General features: G+C 32.6%; 2 protein-coding genes across 2 annotated transcripts; both read right to left on the bottom strand.

Moving 5' to 3' along the window:
* Positions 1 to 10,362: 10,362 nt before the first annotated feature.
* LOC100258579 (UDP-glycosyltransferase 73C4) lies at positions 10,363 to 12,138 on the bottom strand. Its single transcript, XM_002263899.5, has one exon. The coding sequence runs from the start codon at positions 11,900 to 11,902 to the stop codon at positions 10,517 to 10,519; it is 1,386 nt and encodes a 461-aa protein (XP_002263935.2). The 5' UTR covers positions 11,903 to 12,138; the 3' UTR covers positions 10,363 to 10,516.
* An 11,420-nt stretch (positions 12,139 to 23,558) lies between these two features.
* LOC104877455 (uncharacterized) lies at positions 23,559 to 25,557 on the bottom strand. Its single transcript, XM_010645701.1, has 5 exons — positions 25,362 to 25,557; positions 24,986 to 25,186; positions 23,955 to 24,875; positions 23,735 to 23,865; positions 23,559 to 23,651 (listed from the first exon to the last, which is right to left on the bottom strand). The coding sequence occupies exons 1-5, from the start codon at positions 25,555 to 25,557 to the stop codon at positions 23,559 to 23,561; spliced, it is 1,542 nt and encodes a 513-aa protein (XP_010644003.1).
* Positions 25,558 to 27,230: the final 1,673 nt, after the last annotated feature.

Genomic DNA, 27,230 nt, shown 5'->3' with positions numbered 1-27,230 from the left:
ATTAGTAGGCTCTATTGGTAAGTGAAAAAAGGTTTCTGGATTATGCTAATTGGTTAATTAGTAGGCTCTATTAGATTAATTAATCAATTAAGACCAAATTTGGACTAGATTTAATGACTCAAGCCATGTGGGCTCAAGTCACTTAAGTTCAATTAGGAACCCTATAAATACCCCTTAGGAGTTAAGGTTTCCATAACTTTTTGTCTTCCACCATCCAATGAGAAAGAGAGTCATAGCCTTCATCCTTCTTTCCTCCTCACCGAAAGTGTGCCAAGAACAAAGTTGAGTCATCGGGCGGAATATCGTGGGTTTACAAGACTTTCAACAATTTCAAGGTGATTTTCAACACTTGGAATTTAAGGTTTAGGAACTTCCAAACCTAAAGGTTAATACTTTAACCCTAAAATATCAATTTTAAAAAAATTGGTATTACTTTCGTTGCTTAGATCTAAGATTTAAGATGCCAACAATATCTCCCTCATTTCAAATTTTGATTCATGAACCATTCAAAGTGTTGAATTTTTTAATTCTTAATATTTGAAATCATACCAAGAAATCACTAAAACAAACTCATGATAAACCATTAAGAACTCAACCTTTAATACTTTTCTTAAGTTGGTATTAGGCAAACTAGGAAAATACAATCACCAAAGAATATTAGAGGGTCAAAAAAAAGGATTAACCTAATCAAGCTAAACTCCAGTGTTGTGGGAGATACAAGGGAAGACTCCCTCATTCTAGTCTTTTTCCCTATAGAAGAGATCATCATGGCAATCATCTAATTTCAAGGGAAATTTAGCTACCAAGTACAACCAAGTGAGGAATTTCAATATTGCTCAAACATACTCCCAAGGTTGATTGGCTTGCGACCTTCACTCCCCTGCAATTTGCAACATTAGCCTACTTAACCTTCAATAAATGAACTAATGATAAGATAGTTAAATAAATGTAATTTATTTTTAAATAATTTTTTTCAAAAATAATATCTATGTAATTATAATATGTGATTTTATATATATATATATATATAAAGAAATATAAAATTAAAACAAAGTTTGATATTTTATAAATAATTAAATATCATTAATCTTAAAATAGTATTAACCATTCACTATTTAAAAAAATTTATCATTTTATTAATAAATAGATAAATGAGAGAAGTAGATAAAGAATCACATATAAGTCAAGTTACATGAAGACATAAAAATATATCAATAAATTATTCGACATATTGCTAAAAGGTATTTTGATAGTTGGTACATTAATGAATGATATTTTTGTATAAAAAATATACAACTCGTTGTACTTTTTATATATTAGTTAGATAGTTAGAACGGATAGATAGACTTATAAATCTAATATTACAATATATATATATATATATATATATATATATATATATATATATATATATATATATATATATATATATATATATATATATATATATGTTGAAAAAATAAATAAATAAAGCGGCTAAAATGACGATATTAGTCTAATAAATAAAATGTTATAAATTTAATGTAATATGAATTTAAACCACTTTGTTACACACTTTAGGAGTGTTTGGTAAAACTTGATACTTATTACTTAATCACTTAAATTAATTTTAAGTTAAATTATAGTTAAGTTGCTAATTTAAAATTTATTATTTAATTTTTACTTTAAATTTTAAAGTTGTTTGATAAAATTAACTTAATATTTATTATAAATAATCAAATTGACATATTTATTCTCATAAATTATAATTAGGGTAAATGAGATCGAGTAACAATGAAGGTATTCGAGTAGTAAAATAAATAATTGAAGTGATTAGGGAAAATAAAGATAAAAAAGTAAAATAAGGATATGGACTTAAAAATAAGTTAATTATTTTTACTTATTACTTAAAGTTGTTTTTTACTTTAAGCAATATTATTAAGTTATTTTACCACACACACTTAATTTACTTAATGACTTAAATTAAGTTATTAACTCACTTTAAGTTATTAAGTTGGTTTAATAAACACCTACTTAATTAATTACTAATAAAATCAATATATTACCGAATATTCAAGCCATATAAATTTAAAAACAAAAAAATTGACAAATATAACGCCATAAATAATATTGTTTTAACTGTTTTTGTCTTGAATGTCTATCACAAAGCAACTAATCATAACCATAAATTTTCTACTTAATGGATTGATTGGGAGTTATGATTTTTATGCAATTTTAATTCTAAATCATTACAACGTGAATTTAAAAACAAAAACCTTAAATTATCTCATGAAATATAGGGTTAATGTAACCCAAAGTTGTCATAAGATAAGTCATGGTCTTTTTCAACTTTACAATATAACCAAGTGACATTGAAATTTGTTGGATTGTGAAGTTTGAATCAATTTTATTGCACTTCGTTCAAAATGTCAAGAATTGAATTGTTCGAAATTTTTTTTATGTAATGGTTGACAAGTTTACCCCTATTATATATTTAACCCTTTTATATTTAGGGTTTTTTTTTTTTTTTGAGAGTGCGGTAGCAATTGAGAGGTGATTTTTCGAGAGTTTCATCATTATGACTCTTCTCGTTCATTTTGATTAATGGATTGTTGAGTGTTGATGCACTCCATAGACGTAGGGATCACATTGATTGCCAAACAACGTTAAAAATCTTGTATTTTTCTTTATTTTATGTTCATGTATATGTGATTTGGTTAGCAAAATTTTATAAGAATTGCATCTTCAAATTGCTTCATTAAGTCTAAAATTTGTGCTTGTGATTAATGAAGGATGATTATCCAACAAATCAAATGGAACTAGTTCTTCAATATCATTACCAACTTAATATCTATTAAATGTTTTCTTTAGATGCAAAAAGCATGTAAGTACCATGGTTTTAAAAATCGGACCAGATTGGTCAATCATGGTTCCGGTCCAATATGATGAATTGGACCAAAAAATAGTTAAATCGGAATCGGATCGGGCAAATCGATGATCCAATAAGCTAATTGGACAGTTCAACCAATTTTTTTTTTTTAACAGCATCGTTTTGGTGCCCAAAGCATCAAAATGACATCGTTTTGATGACTGGAAAACCATCTTCCTCTCTGCGCAGCGACCACCCCCCCTTGTGGCCACTCTAGCAGCCGACGCCTATTGCTGACGGACCCCCCCCCCCCCCCCCCCTAACCACCCACAACAAACCAATCTTTGCCACCGTTGCCCCCGCCAGCAGCCTTTCCCCCCCCCCCCCCAACCCACCAAAAACCAATAGCAACCTTGTTGCCCGCTGATAAGCAAGTGAAATCTTTAACAAAAACCAATCTTTGCCCTCCCTCACCCACCCAAAAAAAAAAAACCTAGTAGCAGTCTTGTCAAGCATTGAAGGTGAAATCTCAAACCTTAAACTTCCATTTTTTAAATTTAATTTTATGTTTTATATTTATTGCCTTAATTTTTTATTATAATTTATTAATTTTAATGTTATGTTTAATATTTAATATTTATAAATACTAACTTTTTTTAATTTTAATAATATATAAAACATATATATATATATATATATATATATATATATATATGATGTCACCAATTTAACTATGATTTGACCACTAGTTCGACCAATGAATTGTGAACTGATAATTTTTCATATTAAATGACCGGTTTGATTCTAAAAACATTGATAAATACCATTTTTTGTCATAGGATTTTATACATCTAACGGGTAAGCATTATGCTTTATAATTATTTTCTTTTAAAATAATTTTTATTTTGTCATTAGGAGTTATATGCCCCTTTTTGCCACATTTGAAATATTTAATGTCTTTTTCATCCTTCTTTTTAGAGGGAAAGTTTTGATATTTTTTATTTGAATGTTTCTTATGTTTAGGTTTCCTATAAAAGGGTTCTTCTTTAAAATTTGAATATTTCTTATTTGTTCTTTTCTTTTTGGACTTAATAGAACTTTTCTTGTCTGGCTGGGGGAAGAAGAGAAATATTATACCCATATTGGGCATAGAATGATCCTAACTCTTTCTTAGCAAATCTAAAGTCCTTTTTTATGGTAGCATTTACTTTGATCAATGAACAAAGATTTAATGCTTCTTGGCTAACAAAGTTTGCTAGCTGTCCATATGTTAAATAATCATAAGGAATAATACCATTATACATCTCTTTGATTCTTACTTGCACTCTTTGACTAAAAACTTTGGGTAACCCATTTAGAAAACGTTTTTTCCAATAAGGTTGGTTACAATCTGTTCTTGAGTGTATTTTGGCAAAATATACTTCCTTATACCATCTGTAATCACTCAATTTCTTGCAATGTAGATTTTGTAAAATCTCTGAACTTCGAGATTGAAAAGAGACTGGGTCTCCAAGGAAGTGTTTAGTTATAGCATAGATTAGGGTATGAACCGAATTTTGGTTTCCTAATTCATCTAGGCTATTTTGAATGAATTTTTCTTCTTCTTTAGTGAGAGCATTATCCCACCATCCTTTGAGTTGGCATGTAAACCCTGCTATCAGGTGTGTACAAATCGACTGGTTAGAGTTTTCTCTGGATTTGTAGGTTGTGGAGGCCATGATCATTTCTTGAAGAATATTCAAGACTTGATGATCACTAACACCATCTATGTTCCATTCATAGATGTCATCTCCATTATACTTTGATTGGACTATTTGACTTCTTTCTTCATATTGAAGATCAAGAGGTGTTGGTCTAGGATAATAATTCCTAGTCCTGGTTTGCTGTTTGAACTTATGAGCAATCCTATTTATTTGAGGGTTCTTTTCCTCAAATATAGCCTGAATTTGTTCTACATATTTAGGAGTAATTTCTTCTATCATATTGACAGACTTTGTATTTGAAGTTGACGATCTATTTGAAAAATCTAATTGTGAAATTTTATTTGTTAAAGTTTTCATTAAGTCATTTGAATCATTTGAAAATTAAGCTTATGATTACCTACTTCTATCAGTTTGAAAATTGGACAATTTTTATCTAGATTTCTATCTAGAAAGTGTGGAGTAATAATTTGACGAGAGGTTTGATGTTCTTCTAATTTATGTTCCATCCTATCAAGTTGAAAGGAGATAGTACCTAGAATTTGATTAGTAAAGTTATTTTGTTGTTGAAGGTTTTTACAGTCTTTTAAAGTTATTGTCCTTCTTTCATCATCTTTAGGATTTATAATTTTGAACGGTGAAGCTATTACATCCATATTTTGAGCAGTTATGGTTACTTCTTCTAAAGGAGAATGATTTGAAACAATAGTTTTGGACGCATTTTTCCAAACTTGTCCCTTTTGTAGAGTATTGACTTCTAGGAAAGGGTAATCGAGGTTATTATTTGAAGCATACATTTCAAGGTAGGTGAACATAGGAATATCTATCATATTTTGTTCCATACACTTGTACCATTCATCTTTAAACATATGTCTAGCTTGAGTGATAAGTTTTGTAAAGAAAAACCATTCTCTTTTTTCTCTATATTTTGAAAGATGTAACTCTTTGCTAAGGTATTCCTTGTCTATTTGAAAGGGTTTAGTGACTTCATCAATAACCATTAATTGATGAGGTTCATCTGGAGGTAACATTTGAGAGGGGGTTGGCAAGGTTGGAGGAGAAGAATCTTGCATAACACACCTAGGATGAGGAATGTTAGGCCTAAAATCAACATTATCTAGTTTGACTGATAGTCTTTGAGAATTTACCTCGAAATATTGTCTAGGAGGGGAGGAAGTTCTACTTCCTTGAACAGAGATTCTACTGCTCTATCCTATTTCTTTTGGAGGAAAATTGCTTAAAATAGCTTGATATATAAACAAAATATGCTTAAAAGCTATATTCTTAACATCCTTTTGTAAAACTGAATTTGCAAATTTACAAACAATTCTTAATAAAAACTCTTAGTTCAAAAGATCATCTTGAAATTTTGAAATGCATAAAATAATGCTTAAAATCTCTTTTTTAATGGTGTTATGAATGAGTTAGGTAGTATTGCAGGTTCCTGAAGTATACCTAACCAACAACTCAAGGTTACCAACACTTTGCTTAAGAATCCCACCATAACCTATGTCTAAGGCATCAGTCTCAACAATCTCAAAGGCTTCTGGATTGACTAAGCTTAAACATGGTAAGGTCTTGACTCTGGACTTAACAATGAAAACAATGATGAAAATAGAAAACTGGTTAAAGTTTTCATCCATTATATTCTGGAATCTGAGGGTGCATTCTTAAGATCAAAGGGCATTATGAACCATTCATAATGTCCAAGAGATACCACAAAGGTGGTCTTATTTGGAATAGGACACCTAATCCAACTTAATGCACCATTAAGAGGCTTGTAGTTGATGACTAGTCCAGGTGTTCTTCTTTTTAATTCAGCTTGTTTATGAACATAGAAGGCTGAACAACTCAAAGGGGACTTAGATTTCCTTATCAACTTCTTATCAAGAAGATCTTGGATCTCCTTATCACAATAGCTTAACAATTCCTTGTTCATCTTAATAGGTCTTGCTTTAGTGGGAATATTCTTCTCACTAAAGTCTGGCTCATAAGGTAACTCTACCTCATGCTGTTTCCTATGCCAAAACGCATTAGGAATGTTAGAGCAAACTTCTCCAACAAGCTTATCCTTAAATTTTTCTATCGCATCTTGAGTTTTCTTAACTTTCAACTGATCTTCTATTCTAACCAGATTAATCTCCTATTTTAAGAGATTAACATGGTTTTCCTTAGCTGTAATCACCTAATCCCTTAAGGTGTTTATACTTTTCTTATCAGGTGGGTTGGCAAATTCAAAAATAATTTCCTTATCTAAGAGTTTTGTTCTTATACCTTGGTCATCTACCCGCATAAGATAGATGGAGCTTAAAAAGAGAACTCCAAGGTGAGCTTTCTCCTTAAGATCTTTAACTAGAATGAAGGTTTGCTTGATGCAAATGCCTTGGTTACAAATGTGAGTATCTGGCAGCTTATACTTAATGGCAAGTTTTTTACCATTGGCTCCAAAGAGAGTTTCTTTGGTTTTCTCACAAAACTTAATAGGTACTAGACCTTCTTGTAGGCAATTCAAAGTTGCTCCTAAATCAATCAAAGCAACAATATCAATGGCAAATTTATTCTTAATTACTATAGTAAGGGAGACTTCCCACCTCTAGAAAATAACCCTACTAACAGTATTCAAGTATCCATCTACCTCTTCATCATTAGCTTGTGAAGATTCTGGAACCTCTTCAAGGTTTTCCCGGTTATCAACAAGATTTCCTACAACAATTCTATTGATTTGTTCTTGGAGGTCTGTTAAACCTAAGCTTGTGAATTGTCTTAAATCCTTAATTTCCTTCTTATAATGTCTAACTTCTTCTTGAAGATCCTTAATGGTTACGTCTTTGGTAGACTGTTGGTTAAATCTTGTTAAGATTTCATTCAAGTTATAAGGATTTATTGTCTTCTTAATCTCTTGCTTACCGACAGATTTCTCAAAAACTTCATAAAGATCTTGCTTAGTTTTTTCATCTTTAACTTTCCTTAAAACATCTAGGACAAGTTCTTGATCTTGGATTATGACATTTATAGTCTTAGGTTGGCAATCACAATTACCCTTAATGCATTCTTCTTGGTCACTAGAAGTTTGGCTTGAGATTTCCTCACCACTACTATCTAGTTGGTTAATATCATCTTCATTATCTGAATCAGTCCTTGATTCAGACTCTGTGGAGTTTAACATTACTTTACAAAGCACATCTTTTAAGTCTTCTACGACATTTAAGTTATTAATTTTCTGCTTAACCCTACAATCTTTCTTATAGTGGCCTATCTTACTACACTTAAAACAAACTAGCTTAGATTGTGAAAGGGCTTCTAGCTTTTTCTGGGCTTCTTTGTTCATCCTTCTTTGGATGTGCCCAAAACACTTGGTTTCATTCATCCTATAATTTCCATGAGTACCTCTTTTGCTGTGATAAAACTTTTCCTTACTAGGTTTTCTGCTTACTTGTTTCTTACGTTGCTTAGAGGGAGGCTTAGTTTCTTTTTGGTTGAATCCAAACTGGCTACAGAATGAACCAAACTCATTCTTGTAAATCCTTTGTTCATTTTTCATTTGTTGCTTAAGCTTAAAGTCATTGCACAATTTAATTCCTTCTGATGTGACAATGCTTATGATTTCTCTATAAGTAAGCTTGTCATAAGGGATTTGTCCATTAAACTGTTCCCTTATCTTAATCCTAATTCTCTCAGAGCGAAGTCTAGGTAGTCCTGAGATGAATTTTTCTTTCCAAAAAGACTTGTTACAGTCTAATCTTAGCATGACTTTGGTTAGGAAAATTTCTCTATACCATCTGAAGTCATGGAGCTTGGGACACTTAAGGTTGGTTAAGAGATTTGCAGTCTTGTCCTTAATCTTTGCAGAATCTCCAATGAAGTGTTTTGAAATTGAATAGATTAGAGTAGCCACTACATCCTCTATATCTTGTCCTTCTTCGTCCTTAACCACTTCATTTTCCTCATTAATCCTATATGCTTTTAGGATACCATTTCTATCCTCAAAAGTGAGATAGTTATCCCACCATCCCTTAAACCTAGCAACAATTATCTGAGCTACATCATGGTTGAAAACCTATTGTTTAACTTATAGGTTGTGCTAACCATGGTCATCTCTTAAAGCTTAGTGAGTATGTTATACTCAGTCATACTATCTATGTTTCATTCATAGATAGTGTCACTAGTGTATGAAGCTTGAGTATACTGGTTTCTTTCTTCATACTACATGTCAGGAAAGGTTGGTCTAGGGTAGTAATTCCTAGATCTTGGTGGTTCTTAGTTATGGATAATCCTCATAACAGTCTGGTTAGGAGGTTCCTTAAAAATCTTAATTAGTTCATCAGCCTTTGCTTCAGAACTAATTTCTCCTTTAACCATATTGATTCTCCTGTGAGAAGGCTGAGATGTCTCAGGGAGAATTAAGATATTCTTAACCTTTTGGCTTATCCTATCAATCAAAGCTTGATCAATATAGGGATTTTCCTAGAATTTCTTGGAAAATTCAAAAGGCTTAAATAAAGTCTTATTATCTTTCTTAACAAATGTAGTCTTAATGTGGTCATGTGTTTCAATGATCTCCTCAACCCTATTGAGTTGATCACCTATAGTCTTAAGAAACATGTTAGTGTAGTTGTTTTGTTCCATGATTCTTCTAACATCAACAGCACTAGTAATTCCTTTATCCTCTAGCTTAGTCTTAAAAGGTGAAGCTTTGACTATGGTGCCATTAATGTTCTTTTCTATCTTAGCTTCTGGAGGGTGGAGGGATTCTATGATAGTATCATCCCTAGTTTTCCATATCTTAGTTTTAGTGGATGTGTTATTGACACACTTACCAGGGTAATCTGGGTATTCCTCTTATTTGAAGAGTTCAAACCAGATCCAATACTTAATATTCTTCTTTTCTTGTCTTAAGTACGTATAGAATTCTTCTTGGTAGAGGGTTCTAATGTCCTTAGGGACCTTACTAAAGAACCAAACTCTCCTTTCTTATTGACTTCAGAATAGAAGTCCTTTCTTAAGAGATCCTTGTTTATCTCAAAGCCCTCATCATCTAAGCTTACTGTGTTAATCGTTTGGGAATAGGTAGGAGACATGTCAAGAGATTCATCCTGATGTGATTCTTAAGTAAACTCCTTTTCCTTCGTGTAAAAGGGTCTAGCCAAATTGGTGTGACTTCTAACACCTGTTAGCTTATTATTCTTAGGATTTGCTTAACTGGATCCTTCTTCTTTCCTAGTAGTTCTTACTGGGATAGATGAACTTAAAGCTCTAGAAGGCTCATAATCTGAAATTTTAGGGCTACTAGAATGACGGAAAGAGTTGGAGAAAATCAGATCTTCTCCTCCATCAGGATATTGAACAATTTGTTCAATCCTTTCATATTTTTGCTCTATGGCTAGAACAGCATTAGCAAAATGCCAAGTTTTAGGAAACTCAACCTCATTCCACTTAATCTTTTTGGGGATTATGACATTTGACTTATTTCGCATATCTGAGTGGAAGATAGTAGTCTCACCCTTGGGACTGGTGCATAGTGCTTCAAATCCAACGTTTGTGGTCATGCTCTTATAAGCAAACCTGGTTATGATGGAAACAGGACTGTTTCCTTCCTTGAACTTAAAGTCATGGGTCTTAACATGAAGGACAACCGAATCTAAGATGTCGACATCTCTTAATCTAACTGTAAAATTAGGGAAACACTGGAAATGAATAGGATCATCATTTAATCTTGCTTGGACTGCTCCAATAATAAAATCTCGATTATCAAGACGTTTATTATCTCTTAAACACATGACAATAGAGGTGTTTAGACCTAGTCTTGTCCAAGGCTTAGTTGCAACTTGAATCATACCAAAGTGTATTAAGTTAAAGCATTATTTTACAAACAAGGATGAAGTATTCCCACACAGCAATCATCATACATGGACCACTTCCAAATACAGTAGCTTTATGCAACAATTATTTATTACTAGTAACTTAATGATTAAGTTGCTCTTTGGCTAATAAATTTCCCAACAGCTTCAAAGGCAGCCTCACAGCTCCCAGGAAATCCACTCTCAAATCTCCTTCGCAACATCCCCGCACGCTTTCTCAACTCTTCATCTCCCATCACCCTCTCTATTCCCTTCACTATATCCTCCTTCCCAGCCCTCTCCGACGCCACTGCCATTGCCCCCACCTTCAGCTGCTTCACCACCAACTTCGCATTGTAGTGTTGATCTCCCCTTATCGGCCACGCCAATATCGGAACCCCCAGCCCTACTGCTTCTGCTGTGGAGTTCCAGCCACAGTGAGATATAAACCCACCAGTTGATTTATGGCTTAGAATCAGTAACTGTGGCGCCCATCCCCTTATTATCAGTCCTCTTTTGCCCACTCTCTTTTCCAGCTCATCTAGAAAGGCGAGTTCGGAGCTGTTCTTTATGGCCCATATGAATGGTGGGTTGGAGTCTTCTAATGCCCTTGCTAATTCATGGAACTCTTCTGTGGTTGGAGTCACTTCACTGCCAAATGATACGTATAGTACCGATCGTTCTTGTCTTGATTCTAACCACTGGATCACATGATCTTCTGTGAAGTTGCTCTCATGTTTTGAAGCTCTGATTTGGCCGTCGCGGATGAGGGAATTTAGGGATTTCCAGTACTGTTCCGGCAAGAGTGGGCCTACGCCCCATACTGGCATTCCCATTTGATTGCCCATGTACTCCAAAAATGGACGCTCAAGATCGTCACACGTGTTGAACATCAGCCCGATCGATCCCTCTATCGCCGGAACCCACGGCGGCATGTCGCCGGGCTTCGGTGGGCCTCTGCCGCCTGGTCGCGGGCCGGGTGGACCGCCGATGCCGCGTGGAGGCCCTCCAGGTCGGCGTTTGAGGTCGGAGTACTCAACACACATCTCCTCCGGCAAGCCGGGGATCGTACGGGACTCGCCGGGTCTGATGTTTCCGGCGTCGACCTTCCAGGCGCCCCACTCCATGGCGGCGGCGCAGGCGCCGAAGGTGAAGAATCCGATGACTGGAATGTTGAATTTCCAGAAAATACCCTTGGTCCAGCTCATCTGAAAATCAACAACCGCGCAGAGGATCCGAACCGAATCCGATGTGGAAGAGAGATAAGCCTCAAGCTCCGCGGCCGATTGTTGGCGGAGGGGGTCGGATTCCGGGACCATGAGACGGGCAGGGGCTGTGATTGGGGCGGGGCGGAGGAGAGGGTTTTGGAGGAAAGAGGGAGGAAGAGAAGAGGAGAGCTGAGAGGGGAGGACGAGGGTAGCTTGGTAATTGCGGGAAGCGAGATGGTTACAGAGTTCAATGCAGGGGAAGAGATGGCCTTGTCCTGTAGATGTCACCACAAAAATCCCAGCACTCATTTTGCTTCCGTTGTTGCGGGGATCGTTAGAAACAAAAGAGAAGTAAGAGGGGAGAGTGTTTTCATTTGGTATTCCTACGAACTATATGAAGGAGTAGCGGACTCCATTTTCAAGTCCGCAAGTCAAAGGCGATAACAAAGTTTCAATGAGATGCTCTTTTCTGGAAACAAAAATAAAGTAGAATTTAAATAAGTTGCAGAGAAGTGGAGAAGGAACGGCAGATGGAACGGCAGTTGGGCATGGTGAAGTAAATGGTAAAAACAATTTTAAAAATTTTACCCCCTTTAAAACTTTGGATTATTAGATTAAAAAGTCATTAAAAATCTAATTTTTCATTTTTTTTTATTATATTTTAATAAATAAAAATAATAATTATTTTTTAAATTACATATAAATATCTGAAATATTTAAAGATATTTATGTGAAAGATGAGTTATTTTTTAAATATGATAATTATTTTATCTTTTTAGCCTTATTAATTCTAAAACTTTGAAAGTTTGTATTGAAGAAATATTGAGAGCATCCTCATATTTAGAAAATAGGGCTGGTCGATCCCAACGAATTCTTTTTTCAGTACAGGCACAAGTGTAAAGGATCGTAAAATAAAAAAATACTCCTTCAACAGGTCACCAACAGGTTAACTAATATTTTAATGGGAGAAGATCCTACGCATTTGATATGAAGATTCTCGTTACATGCAATTAAATAATGTTGTAAAATATTAATTGTTATGACATGATAAAATATTTATTTTATGATATAAACTTATAACCCATCTTGTCAAAAAAATCATACATAAATTGTAAACTTAATTAGTATGGATAATCAATATTATTGCATTTTGAAGTGAAAAAAAAGTTAAAATTTGAAGGTACAAAGAATTTGAGGAAAGATATAAAGGATGTGTCTCACATTTTTCGTACTCTTCCTTAAATTCTTTGTATACTAACAATTATTTAGTATTTTTAATTTTTAAATTTTTTTTTTCAAGATAATTTCCATCCATTCTAAGCTTAATTAGTATGGATAACCAATATTATTGCATTTTGAAGTGAAAAATAAAATTCTTTAAAAAGAAAAAAAGTTAAAATTTTGACCTCACATTCTTTATACACTCGACAATTATTTAGTGTTTTCAATTTTAATTTTTAGTGAAAAATAATCTTAAAAATGAAAAAAGAAAAAAGTTAAAATTTTGAAAATTCCTCACATTCTTCATACCCCTCCTCATATTTTTTTTACCCTCGACAATTATTTAGTGTTTTCAATTTTAATTTTTTGAGGATAATTTCCATCAATTATAAGCTTAATTAGTATGAATAACCAATATTATTGCATTTTGAAGTAAAAAACAAAATCTTAAAAATGAAAAAATGTTAAAATTTTGAGGATACGAAAAATGTGAGAAATCCTCGCATGCATTTTTTGTACTCTTCCTCACATTCTTTTTCCCACGACAATTATTTAGTGTTTTCAATTATTTTTTTTTAGGATAATTTCCATCAATTCTAGGCTTAACTAGTATGGATAACCAATATTATTGCATTTTGAAGTGAAAAAAAAATGCAATAATGGATAACCAACATGTTAAGACCCTTTTTATTCCTTTATCTATATAAACCTTACCTTTTATGTAGGTCATGCATGTAGCTAACATAATGGTTTGGAATCAATTATGCATGTGTTGCAAGAAAAAAAAAATCTTCTTCCGATGTGAAGGTCCAAATGAACAATTGTCTTCGTGGAATTACTCAATTGTCATGTTTTCCACTGTAAGTATTATGAAATTCTTCATTTGGGTAGGTGCAGCAATTTGATCATCATGGGCAGCTACAAGAAATTGATCATTATGAAGAAACTTGTAGAAGAGAAGATCATGGTGTGGACCATGCCTTGGTCGACTGCCCATTTCCAAACCCATTCGAGTTTCTTCATTTTTTTTCTTCTCATTCATGAGGTGTTTCTTTTCCTCACCTAAATGGGTTCTTCTTATTGATGTTCCTGGTTTAAAATCCACAAAATGTCAACATCTTTCACCCCATTTCCTCAACAACAAACCTTAACCAACATTTGAAACCCATGACACCTAAAAGACAATTAGGGTTATGTGTTTTTAAATCAAAGCATTGGTTGAAGGTGGAAGGTTTTAAACCTGCAGAAGCAGTTCAAAGGTTGTGTGGGTATCCGAAAGCCATAATGACAAACTGACCACCAACTTACAACTTTGCCAAATGTGTTTCAGTGTTAGAAAACCATTTTATTTTAAGGAATAGAAAACTATTTTTAAGAACAGTTTTCGAATAGTTCCTTAGCTTATTGTCTCTCAAGTGTGTCTTCTTCTGTTTATATTTCATTAATAAACCGTGAAATTATTTTTCTTGCTACACGAACCAAATTATCGTAACCTTTCCTAAATAATAGCCCACTAATAGAAATATTTTAGAGAATAAATTCAAGGTTGAATTGTTGTACTGTTTCTACATTTGGTTCTGATGTGTTGGAATATATGTATTAAACAATTGTTGGAAAACTAGAACTTCCCATAGCAACACTATGTCATTGCTTGAACTAAAGCAATCAACTACACCTATATTTTCACTTTTCCTTGGAGATTTCCTCTAACTAAAGCAATTTTCATTTATGTACTTGTACATACATATTAAAAATTATATTCCATAGACTGTCGTTGTACAACGTATTACTACTCTTATTATATAACTATATTTTAAACCTCTTCCTTTTGTCATGTGGGCATATCACAAACAAAATATGTTCATTTTCTTTGTTTCCTTCTTGTAGAATTAAATCAGTTGTTATTTAACGACACATGAGATATGAACTTGTTTTGGTAGTGCCCGAAATGGGTTCCAAATGCTCTAATGTCCACATATGATTGATCACATGAATTTCACAATCCCACCTAATAAAAATAAAAGAAATGAAAAACATCTTAGTAAGGGGGTTTGATTATTGTAGCTCAAATAAATAATGTTATAGTTATTCATATATTATAACCCATTCTCTTAACTTGGAACCCGAGATAGCCAATTAATAAGAAACTTCAGGACAACTTTCCTAATTCATGAAGTTTGAAAAAAGCATTGACAAAATTGAACCTATTTGTAATGTTCAAGTGTTAATAATGTATAAAAATATGCAATATATTAGGGAAAAAAAAAAAAAGGAAATACATACCACTTTTTTCACCCTATCATATCTGAATGCTGTCCTTCTCTTTTGACAGCAAAGAATCAAAAATTTTGATATTACATTTTTCAACATTAATCACACATACATACCAATGATCAGGACAACTATCATGCATTGGAATGTATAATTGAAATGAAAGGCAAATTTTATAACATCAAAACTCTCTTTGTTGTATAATAAGGTATGTGCACTAAGTTTCACATATGTAATAAGACATTAGAAATTATTACCAACCTTTTCACAATCATTCAAATCGATAATATACTTATGATGATGGATGATTTTTTATCAAAATGAGGTTATTGAATCCCATGCAAGATCATTTGCTATTCAAAATAATTAACACAAACATTATTATAATATATTTTATATGTATCTTAACAAAGAACAAAGATATGAGATTACTGAAAATGTCGTGGGTAGATAGCATCTTATGCTTCATATGCCTTTGAATTGCCTCTAAAAAATATTAAGCTTGCATGCTTCAAGATTTATTACCTATCGATTAATAATAGTATTTTGTGTTACAATATAGCTCATGCATAATAATTTTATTAATATTAATGAAATGAAATAAAGTGGTAAATTTATATAAATGAAATTTATACTTACTACATCCAACAAATTTTGTCTTGGACATAAAGATTGGAAATCCCCTCGAACTCAATGTTCACGGTCAAAATCAATAAGAAGCTCACTAAAACAATAGTTCTTAAAAAAAAAAAAATTAGACTTATAGGCAAGAACATGAGATAATATTACTAAAATACATTTATAAATATTAACTATATTACAAACCTTATTGACAATGATATATTGAAAACATAAGCACTAACAAGAGATTCAAGTTTAATGAGTGATTGTGAATCCACCATGTTTTCATAAATGGACATGGGGATTGACTATATGGAAAACCACACATAACTATTAGTTAAACAAATGATGTTTGACCAACGAGAATATACTATTACAAAAGTTGTATTATACCTCACATAGTTTACGCTTTCTCATCTTCACAAAATCTTGGAAAAGTGGGGATACCTTGAATCTACTAGGTTTCCTCTCCTTGGACATACGTGTTTTCATTATGTGATTAGGAAGAAGATAAAGCGATTGTAAAGGTTCCTAAGAAGCAAAAATATCATTAATGCACATAAATGTATTATGTATTAGAGAAGTACTAATCATATACCAACAATACTTTCTTCACAAAGAGGTGTACTTCTTTTGATGATGTAGGAGATTGGTCTTTTCTTTTTTGAATTAATTTCTCTTTCAAGTACTTGTCAATTAAAAAAGTGTCACCATCTTTTTTCTCTTTTTCTTTTTCTTTTTCTTTTTCTTTTTCTTTCTCTTTCTCTTCCAAAGCTCTCTCACATGAAATTTTGTTACTCTCGTTTTCCTTCTCTTTCTCGTTTAAAGATTTTTCTCTTAAAGCAATAAATAAGTGTTTGAAAGATGTATATTTGGTCTCAAATTCATTGAAAGCACTTTCAAAACTATTACTACTCTCACAATTACACAAACCAAAGACTTGTGTCCTCAATTGTTTTAAAGCTTTATCCATATCAACTAAGATTCCATCACCAACCTAGTGATATATAAAAACATTGATTAATAAGATGATAATGCAAAGCTTAACTACTAATATTTAAACATGTTAAAAAATAATACATATACTTGCCTACTTCACAACATCTATGTGTGCAAACCTTCCCATTTTCTCATAATTCTTGGTTTCTTCCTCTCCATCCCCCTTTATTCTCAGATCCATTGGACCATCTTTCCTATTTTTTATAACCCATACTTCGACTTATAATATTTTAATCAACATTAAAGACACACCATATTAAAAACCACTAAAGACAAAATAAAATTTACAACCAAATTGATCAATATAACATACATTGGGATTTGCATAACCACTGAGTTTTTTAAATCTTCGTTTCATCTGTAATAGTTGATTATCTACCCAAGCACAAATATGAGGACAAGCTTGAGTCCATAGCGGCAAAATAAAATTTCTCAACGATATATGCTCATAGTAGAATAGTTGTAAAATTAATTTGTAAAGACATACTTTACCTCACATTTTATAACAAATTCCAAATTCACTATAAGATAATTTTTATACAAGGACATTACTATTAAAAACAATGGGCAACTAGAAACACCACTTTGTTTGTTGCTCTTGAACTCTTGGATTCCATGCATAAGGTGAGAGAAGACAAGTTTGGTCTAATTCAATTTTTTTATTGAATTCGTGTTTTCAAGAAGATGTAGAAATGAACGTTTAACAAAAAGTTTCATTATGAACCAACACAAATAATACAAAACGAACTTTAAAATCATTGCTACCATTTATATCCTCCATAATTTGATTTTCTAATATAACTAATGGCAAACATCCCTTCTTATCATAATATTTACCACACAAATCATTCTCATTACTAATATTTGTGTTCATATCAATTATCAACCCTTTTTCCTTCAAACCCAAAATAAATTCTACATCCATCTCTAAAAATTTTATATAAGTGTTGTACACTTCTAACGTGTAAGAGTATGGATTCAAATTATTTACCAACCAAAAACACAAACCATGATCAATTTTTGTACATCTAAGTTGTAATAGACTATCAAATCCAATCTTTTCTATTTATTGCCACTTTTTGTTTCGGTTGTAACCCTTCTAGAATTTGTATCACTCAATCTAGTGACCAATGTATGTGAAGATACAACTGAAAAGATATGTAAACATATTTAATTTGATATTATTTTAAATGAATATTCAACTACTGTAATTATTTCTTAATTAAAAATAATTTTACCTTTCAACTAACATCCTTTTTAAGTGAGTACTCTTTTGAACTTTCCTTCGAGTTGACTATAAAGTCTTCTCTTTCTACTTCTAAAAGAGTGTGCCACTTCTTGCTTAAATTTTTTCTCACCTATATTTATTTGCCAATTAGAAATAAGAAAATTTATAAAATAAATTTAGACAAGAAAAAACATTACTCCATACATCATCATTTATTTTCACCTTTTCATTGTCTCCTTTTATCGTGCCCAATTGATTATTACTACAAAATAATTTAAAACAAATATAAGATTAACAAGAACACAAAAAAATTAACTATTATTTTACAAATTTGAAATTTGACTTACTAAAAATGTATTCATGCTCCAATAGGCCTCTTAGGATATGAAGAAAGTTGTGTACCACCACGCTTGCTTCTAAAAAATGAATCAAATAATTAAGTTATTTTTATAATTAACATGATTTCAATTACTATGTAATAACTTCTCTATTTTTCTTTTAATTCTTTTATACTAAATATGTAAGGACCTTTTAATTTATAAAATAATAATAATAATAATAATAAAATTGTAATAAGTTATTATTACTACATATTTCATAAGAGTTCAGGGTATAAATATAGAGAATAAAGATATGTAAAGGAAAAATTGAAATAAAATCAATCCATAAATTTTGTATTACTATCTTATATTTACAAAGAAATGACGTAGAAAATACATAGAAAATTCCCACTCCAAAATCCCCACAAATTAAATTCCCTCCATTTTCAATGTTGAAAAACCTATGAACCTTTTTATTATTAGCTTCAATCTCACCCACACCATGCTTCAATCTCACCCACACCATCTTCATTACCCTTCCCAATATATATAACACTCACACAAACTATGTTAAATAATGAGAGTTCAAAAATGGAGGTATCAAACTAGAATATGAAAAAAGAAAAATTGTTTTCCATTCTAATATATTCATTCATTCATTAATCTCGTTTTTTATTTTCTTGATTTTTCTCTCTTCTAATATGATTTTAAGGTATAGACAATACACCTATATGAAGAAAAATAATAGAATAGTTGGACACCAATTCCATAATGGATTTATATGTATATATATATATATATAATTCAACAATACTCACATTTTTTTTAAGGTTAGAGAACTACTATAACACAACATTTGGGCACACCAACACAAGCAACAATTCTCAATCCAACACAAGTTTTTCACTTCCACTCTTCTTCTTCTTCTTCTTCCTACTTCTAGGGCAACTCCGACAAAGTTTCATGAATGCCTCACTACCTCGAACATTGTCACCTTAGAGTTCAAAACCACCATTGTCGACGAGAGCATAAATAAAAAATAAGAAAAAATTACGAAATTGAGAAGAGAAGAGGGAAAATGGCTTCAATTGCAAGTTCAACAAAGCTTCACAAATGCCTCGCTACCTCAAACATTGCCAGCTTAAAGTTCAAAACCACCATTTTTGACAATACCATAAATAAATAAATAAAAATTGTCGAAATTGAGAAGAAATGAAGGAAAAGGGAAAAGAGAAGAAGCCTGTTCTGAAAGGGAAAAGAAGGTTGTGACAAAAATGTGACCAATGAGAAAAAAGAGAAGGGAGAAAATGGCGCAAAAAGGGGGGCAGTGGCCAACTACTTGCACACCATTTCTTCACCATTTTTTTTTTTTTATTATTATCCATTTTGATGGCCCAAATTAAATGGTTATCATCCAACAACCACAAAACCTTGGCGATACGGTACCCACTTTAGTACCTTAGAGTTTTCCTATTAAATATCAATGTTTTCATAATCAGACCAGTCATTGAACCGAAAAAGTTATCGATTCACGGTTCAATGGTCTGATTGATGGTTGAACCACAGTAAAACCACTAACGTCATAAATATATTTTATTATTTAAAATATATATAAATAAATTAAAAATCAATAATATTTATTTTTATCTTTGATATTATCAAATATAAGTATACATACATTAATATTTTAAATTTTATTAAATGAAATATGTATAATATTTAAATGTGAATATATTCAAAATAAAAGAAAATTTAATTATTTAATTTTAACTAATTTTACCATTCTAAAAAATATTATATTATTTTTATTTAATATTATAAATATTTTTAGATATATATATATATATATATTTTTTTTATTTATCATGATAAACAACAAAATGTGCGTAGCCAAGTGGTAGCCATGTCCTTTATTGAGCAGTCAAGTGGTGGCCATGTCCTTTGTTGAGCTTAAGGTTTTGGATTCCAATTTGTAAGGTGGGTTTTCCTTTAGACAACAATAATAAGAACGCCCTATACATGGCTCATCCAAGTACTCTGTACAATTGTTGGATTCCAGGTGTAGCCCACTGGATGAAGATATGGGTTGGGCTTTTGCCTAAAACCCCTTAAATGGAATGTGGGCCTTTTACTTAGGCTTGAATGAATGAAAATAGAGAAGGGCAATTCAATCGGTTCATGAAAAACCGCTCAGTACAGGTGGTTCATCGATCTAACCACTGGTTTAGGTGGTTTGTGGTTGATTTAACCATCAAGCGGTTTAAAAAAGAGGACTGGACTGAAAGGCCCACATGGTTGGGACCAATCAGATCGACCAACCAGTTCATGATAAATCGCTTAATCTCAAGGATTGAAATATCGGTAAATACGAATATATCGGTACTTGGATTTTACGGATATATGGGAAATATCGAAGAAATATCGGTGGATATTTTTCATCAAATATCAGTGAGACAAAAATTATCCAAAATTGATGGAATGCTTAGAAAAATCCAAAAAATGATAAAATAAGCAAGAATATACATGTTAAAGTTATTTTTAAGTGTAATTGACATAAATATGGTCAAAGAAAAAAATATCAGTAAACAGCTTACGATACTTGGATTTTAAGAATAGAAAATATGAAATTTGGAATTGTACACTTAGAAAGTTAGAATTGAGTTGAGAAATATTTGATTTTATTAAATGAAAACAATTTACACATAAACATAATACATATGACATTGCAATGGTCCTTAATACCAAAATGAAGATCGATGTGGTTCCATCATATTGTTATTGTTAGATGAAGGGAGCCCATCTTGTTGAAGACAATATTCATACCAGGACATGGAGTTTCGATAGTATTGATTGTATGTACGAACATGTCATGCATAAATTTCTTAAGTCCTACCAACAACCTGTCCATGGATGGGAAATCCAAGGTTTTCCCATGTGCTCGTTTGAAATCCTTGTTGTTGCAGCTGATGTGGAAGAAGGATAGTTATACCTTTCACTCTTCATCAGTGGAACTTGAAAGATTTTGAGGAGGCTGACCATAACTCATTACATAAGGGGCATAAATGTTGGCTTTGTTTGATGAATCCCTGAATTGAGTCTCTACACTCATCAACTCAAAACTGGCTAACAATGAGTCCTCGTTGTATGACATCATCCTTCATTGTCTTCCTCTATATGGCTTTCCAATGGCTCCAACACCTGGACTGGCTCTTCTAGAGTCGTGGTCTTCATCTTGAGTACAATGTGTGAAATCATCTTCACAAGTAAATGCCAATGGTTGTCCACTTTGTTGTTGTTGTCTAACATCCCCTTCATCATTTCCAGGGTCGCTACCATCATTGGTCCCCTCTCCTCTTGAACCATCATAACCGGAAACGGAAGTACCAGTAGCACTAGGTCTACTACTATGTTCAACACTCGTGAAGTCAAAAGAAGGTCGAGAAGTGACTATCGGTTGAGAAATTCCTTATCGAAATGAATCTCTCGTGTCTTGGCTGAAACTATCAGTATGAACTTCTTCGAATAACACCCGATCAACATCAACACCTGCTTTTCAAACATGTGCGGCAATTCATGGGTCGGGATTTCCAACTTCATCATCTAAATGAAGAGGTCTAACCCATTGAAACAATTGGTTATCTTCTTCTTCACCAACCTCAGTTGCAATGTCAAGTAAATCGAGGTAATCTTTCTCTGCAACTTTGTCATGTTCTGCTTCCATGTCACGTATCTTTAGTTTCATGTTATAATAACAGAAAACTAATTGTTGGAGCATCGGGTAAGCAAGTCGATTTCTTTGTTTTGTATGAATTAAGGCAAACGTGCTCCAATTTCTCTCACGAGCTGAAGATGATGCAGTTTGCGATAAAACCTTGATGGCCAACCTTCTTAGTGTAGGAGTGTGATTTCCATACATGAACCACCATTCAGCTACAACCAAATAAATGATATCAATACTGTGAAACCAAGGTTTGGTTAATCTTGATTTTGATAATAACAAAACAAGATTTAGAACTAATGATCATATTTTAAGTGTGATTAGGCAAGACGATTTCCAAAGTGGCAATCACAAAGACAAATCAAGCCAAGGAGAAATCATGAAGAAGAAGACCACCTCAAAGAGAAGAGTTTTTCAAGACCAAAGTTTCATAAGATCTCTTTGTAAGGTTGTTGGTGCACTAGGACTTTCATGCATTTCATTTTTTATTTATGCACCAAAATCATCCAAGAGTAATATTGTTTTAAATATCTTAAGAATTGGATGATTTCATGTTTTCAACTAAAACCTTGTGTTAAATGATTTTCAAACTTGTGTTAAAAGGTTTTAAGTTGAAAAATGTTGGGTGTTGAGCCAAAAAATGGTTCAACCGGTTAAACCGATCGACTGATTGTGCTCGTCCGGTTGAGGGAGACCAAAAAGTTTCTCTCTCTCCCGGTGGCCTTCTCTTCCCAGTCAAGGTTGAACCTCAACCGGTTGAGGTCCGGTCGAGGTCCGGTTGAGGCCCAACGGTCACTTTCCAAGCAGTAAATGCTAACGGCTAGTCAACCGGTCGACCCCTAGCTCAACCGATCGAACCCCTAACGGGTAGTTTGGCTTTTTTCTTCTATAAAAAGGCTTCAAACTTCATTGTTTCAAAAGTTTAACCTTCCCAAATCATTCTTAATTATATTTGAGCCTTGGAAGAGTGTTTTTGAGTGCATCATTGTTTTATAACTTGCATATCTTTAGTGCACCATTCAATCCTAGTTTTTCTTGTATCTTTGAGCCTAAAGTTCTATTACTAGGATTTTTGTGAGATCATTATTTGTATATCTTTGTGAGGAATTTTCTCAAGTGAGGGGTATCACTTGAGAGGTTGTTCAAGAGAGGGATATCTCTTGAAGAAGTGTAAAGGGTGCTTGGAGCCAAAAGTACAAGAGGGTTAATTGGAACCATAATCCAATTGTAAAGATATTGGAAGCTTGGTTGAAACTTCAAGATAGTGGAACTCTCACTCGATTAGGAGGTTGAGGAGAGTGGACGTAGGCAAAGAAGTGTCGAACCACTATAAACTCTTGTGTTTGCACTCTCTCTTCCCTAACTCTTCTAAATTATATGCAATTGTCTTTATTTTGTTTATTATATACTTGCATATAATTGTCTCTTATTTTTGCATAGTTTAAATTTGTGAAAAAGAGACCAGCACCCTATTTAGCCCCCCCCCCCCCCCCAGGGTGATTACCATAATTTGGATTAGGCTCAAATTCCTAACAAATACTTATATTGGAAAGCTACAATAATATGCTAATGAAATGAATTAATAATTCACAAATAATACTCATCGGGAACCATTTCTGACCTCGAAGCAATCGTTGCTCGATCACCGAACCACCTTTTTGCATCTCGGAATAGTATAATCTACATATTAAATAATTGAAAGTGAAAAAGTTGAGCAAATGAAATTCAATTATTTAATTTATATTATAACTCTAATAATTTACCTCATTTCCAAATTGACTAAGACCTTCTGATGTAAGATCTAATTTTGTAAAGACTTCATGAACAGCTTGAAGTAGATTAGGATCAGTACCAACTCCACGTTTATATTGAAATCTTGGATTAAGAAAAAATGCTACAATAGTAAAGTAGAAATATAAAATTAGAATGTTATGAAAGATACATATTAAATACCAATAACTTTCGAAGATGAATAATACTTACCTGCTGCATGAAGAGGATGTTTAAGAGTTTTATCCCAACGATCTGCAATTATTTCTAACACCCATTCTTTAGCATTAAGTCGAATGAGGTTCTCTTTCATAACTCGAATCAATTCGTAAACAAATGGCATTGTAGAAACAACTTCTGAATCGACAATATGAAGAACCGTGTATAACGCCTCATATATTGACACTAGCTTTCCCACTCTCTCCCAGTACGCATGGTCAAACATAAGCGATTCAACTTCTTCGCTGATTAATGTGCGACTTAAGTTGTGTTGTGCCCATTCATCACTGATAAACACTTTCTTCAAGTTTGCCTTCTTTTTCAAAAGACTGTTGAGGGCCATATAATTGGTTGCAAATCTTGTTGTTCCAGGACGAACTATGTCTCCACCACACACCTTCCGCATCTGCGCAAGCAACCAACTATGGTTATAAATGAAGTTGGTTATCTTTCGAGCCTTTGTAATCATATCTACAACACTCGTCCTTTTACCGATGTCTTCGAACATTAAGTCGATGCAATGTGTTGCACACAGAGTCCAATAAAGATTGTATTTCTTCATTAACAACTTCCTCGCCTTCACGAATGCTGACCCATTATCTATAACTATTTGTACCATATTTTGTTTCCCAACTTCCTTGATCACATCCTTCAACAAACCATATATGTATTTGTTGTCCTTTATATTATTTGATGCATCAACAGATTTGAGGAAGATTGTGCTACCTTTTGAATATACCATGAAATTAATTATGCTTAATTTCGTGGACCCAGTCCATCCGTCAAACATAATCGTGCATCCATAAGTCTTCCACTTTTCTCTTTGAATATTGACATAAGCTTCCATGTCTTTGTACTCCATATCCAAATGCTTGTGTTTGATTTCATAAGGAGACGGTGGTTCTATACCCATACCTACCATCCATATATAATTAAAGCATATAAGAACATTTGTGACAATCATACTATATAAATAGTAATGATATTGTTAAAATGAATACAACTTTTAAAATTATAGTAATTACCTGCTTGTTGTACACCAACAATCATGTTCTTGAAGTGGTGAGAGTCTGCTTTAATGGGCGGAACACTCTCATATATGAAGAACTTACTGATCAAACGTCCTATGGTTTCCTTGATGGCACCACCTTTGAAAAGATTTTTCATATTTTTCTGTCTTGCTACTGAAGATTTGTACAATGAGGGTGCATCAGGCAGTGATGGATCTGAATATCGAACATTTTGCGATTTTCACATTTGCCTTGTTGTTGGATTGGTTGGATGTAAAGACTCGCCTATTATAATTATTAAAATTAAACATGTATGTTAATTTAATATTATTGATAAAGTTGATAAGAAACACTAATAATTCAAATTAATATTATACCTGTTTTTCTTTGCCTTTTACAAAATGTTCTTCTTGTTGTCGATTCCATTCAGCAGGTTTTGATGTTCGAACCGCCTCTCTATAAGCATACCGCTCATCAGGGTGCATGTCAACCGGATACATATACACATCATCATCTCCATCATCATCATCACCACCAAGGTTCTCCTCATCGTCCTCATCAGTTACATGTCTATGTCTTCTTCCCATTGTGTATCGCAGTTCAAATCGAATCTATTCTATATCTACAGCTTTCTTCGCTTTTGCCTTATTTTTTTGCTCTAAAAGTCGTCTTATTTCTTGTTTCACTTCTGGAGGCACGTTAGGACACTTTTTTGTATTTGAATTAGGGTCTGTATGTGATAGGTGAAATTTAAAACGAGTAATCCCACCACTCTTTATTGCCAACCCACAGTAATTGCATATTGTTCCATTTTTGTTCCCTTCCATAGGTGTACAATATTTCCAACAAGGATCTCGACCCATGATACCGCTTTCACTAGCCATTTTCTAAAATTGAATTATGAAACTAATATCAAATTTAAAATTATTAAAGATAAAACATGTAAGAAATTTAATATTCATGAAATTGATAAGAACTAATAAAAAATGAAATTAAAATTGAATTATGCATATATGAAATAGATAAACATTACAATAAAATTTCAATATGAATTAAATTTAAATTAAATTAAATTAAATTTGCATATTCATGAAATTGATGAGAATCATTACTAATAAAAATTAAAATTGAATTATGCATATATGAAATAGATAAACATTACAATTACATTTCCATATTAATTAAATTTAAATTGAATTAAATTAAAATTGCATATTCATGAATTTGATAAGAATCATTATTAAAATTGAATTATGCATGAATTAAATTTCCATATGAAACTAAATATGCATATATGTCAAATCAATTTCCATTCCATATGAAATTTAATGTTAAAATGACAAAATTTCAAATTAGATAATATCAATTAAACTATATATAAAAAATAAAATTGAATTATGCATAATAAAAATAAATTTTATGAAAGGGAAGACATACTTTAATTAGCCTTGACTTGGAGTTAATCCCCTTCAAAATTAAAAAATTTTGCTAGATCTTCATATAGGAATTTTGATGTATGAAATGGAATGGAATGTGTGTATTTATAGGAATTTTTTTGGTCAAACTAGTCGTTGGATGGTCAAATAGCCGTTATAAATTAATTTTAACCGTTGGATCAAAATTTGGTTCAAATTTCACCATTAGATCATCATATAACTGTTGGAAACACTTCATAGCCCTTGGATAAAGTGAAGATTGATTTTCCACCATTAGATTACAAATCTGACCGTTGGAGGCTTTTACAAATACACGGGTGAAATATGGGCCATCAGATCCTCAAAAATTCAAATATGGTCGTCGGATCAAATTCCTTAAGTAAAAAAAAAAAATCGCTGATTAATCGTGATTTTATCGGCAAAATGTCGCCAATTTTTTGGACTCGTCCTCCGGTTTCTCCACGTGTGCCTCCACTCGCGATTTATCTCTGATTTATCAGTGCTTCACCGATATTTCGCCAATATATCGGCGATTTTGCCGATTTTTTTACGATATTCCCGGGAATCGATAATCGATGGCGATTATCGTTTCGATGACGATCGATATCCGATATTTCCCGATTTTTCAATCCATGCTCAATCTAAGTGGTTCATCGGTCTAACCACCGGTTTAGGTAGTTTGTGGCCGGTTTAACCACCAACTGGTTGAAGAAAGAGGATTGAACCGAAGAGCCCACGTGATTGGGATTGGTCAGTTCGGTCAATCGGGTTTTCAAAACGTTGGAAAGTATATACAATTTTATTTTAACATTTTTAGCCAAAAA

The sequence above is a fragment of the Vitis vinifera genome, chromosome 2, assembly GCF_030704535.1.
Source record: "Vitis vinifera cultivar Pinot Noir 40024 chromosome 2, ASM3070453v1".
NCBI lineage: Eukaryota > Viridiplantae > Streptophyta > Magnoliopsida > Vitales > Vitaceae > Vitis > Vitis vinifera.
Note: the sequence above shows the minus strand (reverse complement) of the source record. Positions and strands in the feature narration are given on the sequence as shown.

Excerpts from the sequence above, each read along its gene's own strand:
- LOC104877455 (XM_010645701.1), bottom strand. The coding sequence starts at position 25,557 with ATGGGAAGAAGACATAGACATGTAACTGATGAGGACGATGAGGAGAAC. Across the intron at positions 23,866-23,954 it reads ACATCCTCTTCATGCAGCAG|CATTTTTTCTTAATCCAAGA; the intron begins GTAAGTATTATT and ends TTACTATTGTAG. Across the intron at positions 23,652-23,734 it reads TTAGTCAATTTGGAAATGAG|ATTATACTATTCCGAGATGC; the intron begins GTAAATTATTAG and ends TTTAATATGTAG.
- LOC100258579 (XM_002263899.5), bottom strand. The coding sequence starts at position 11,902 with ATGAGTGCTGGGATTTTTGTGGTGACATCTACAGGACAAGGCCATCTC.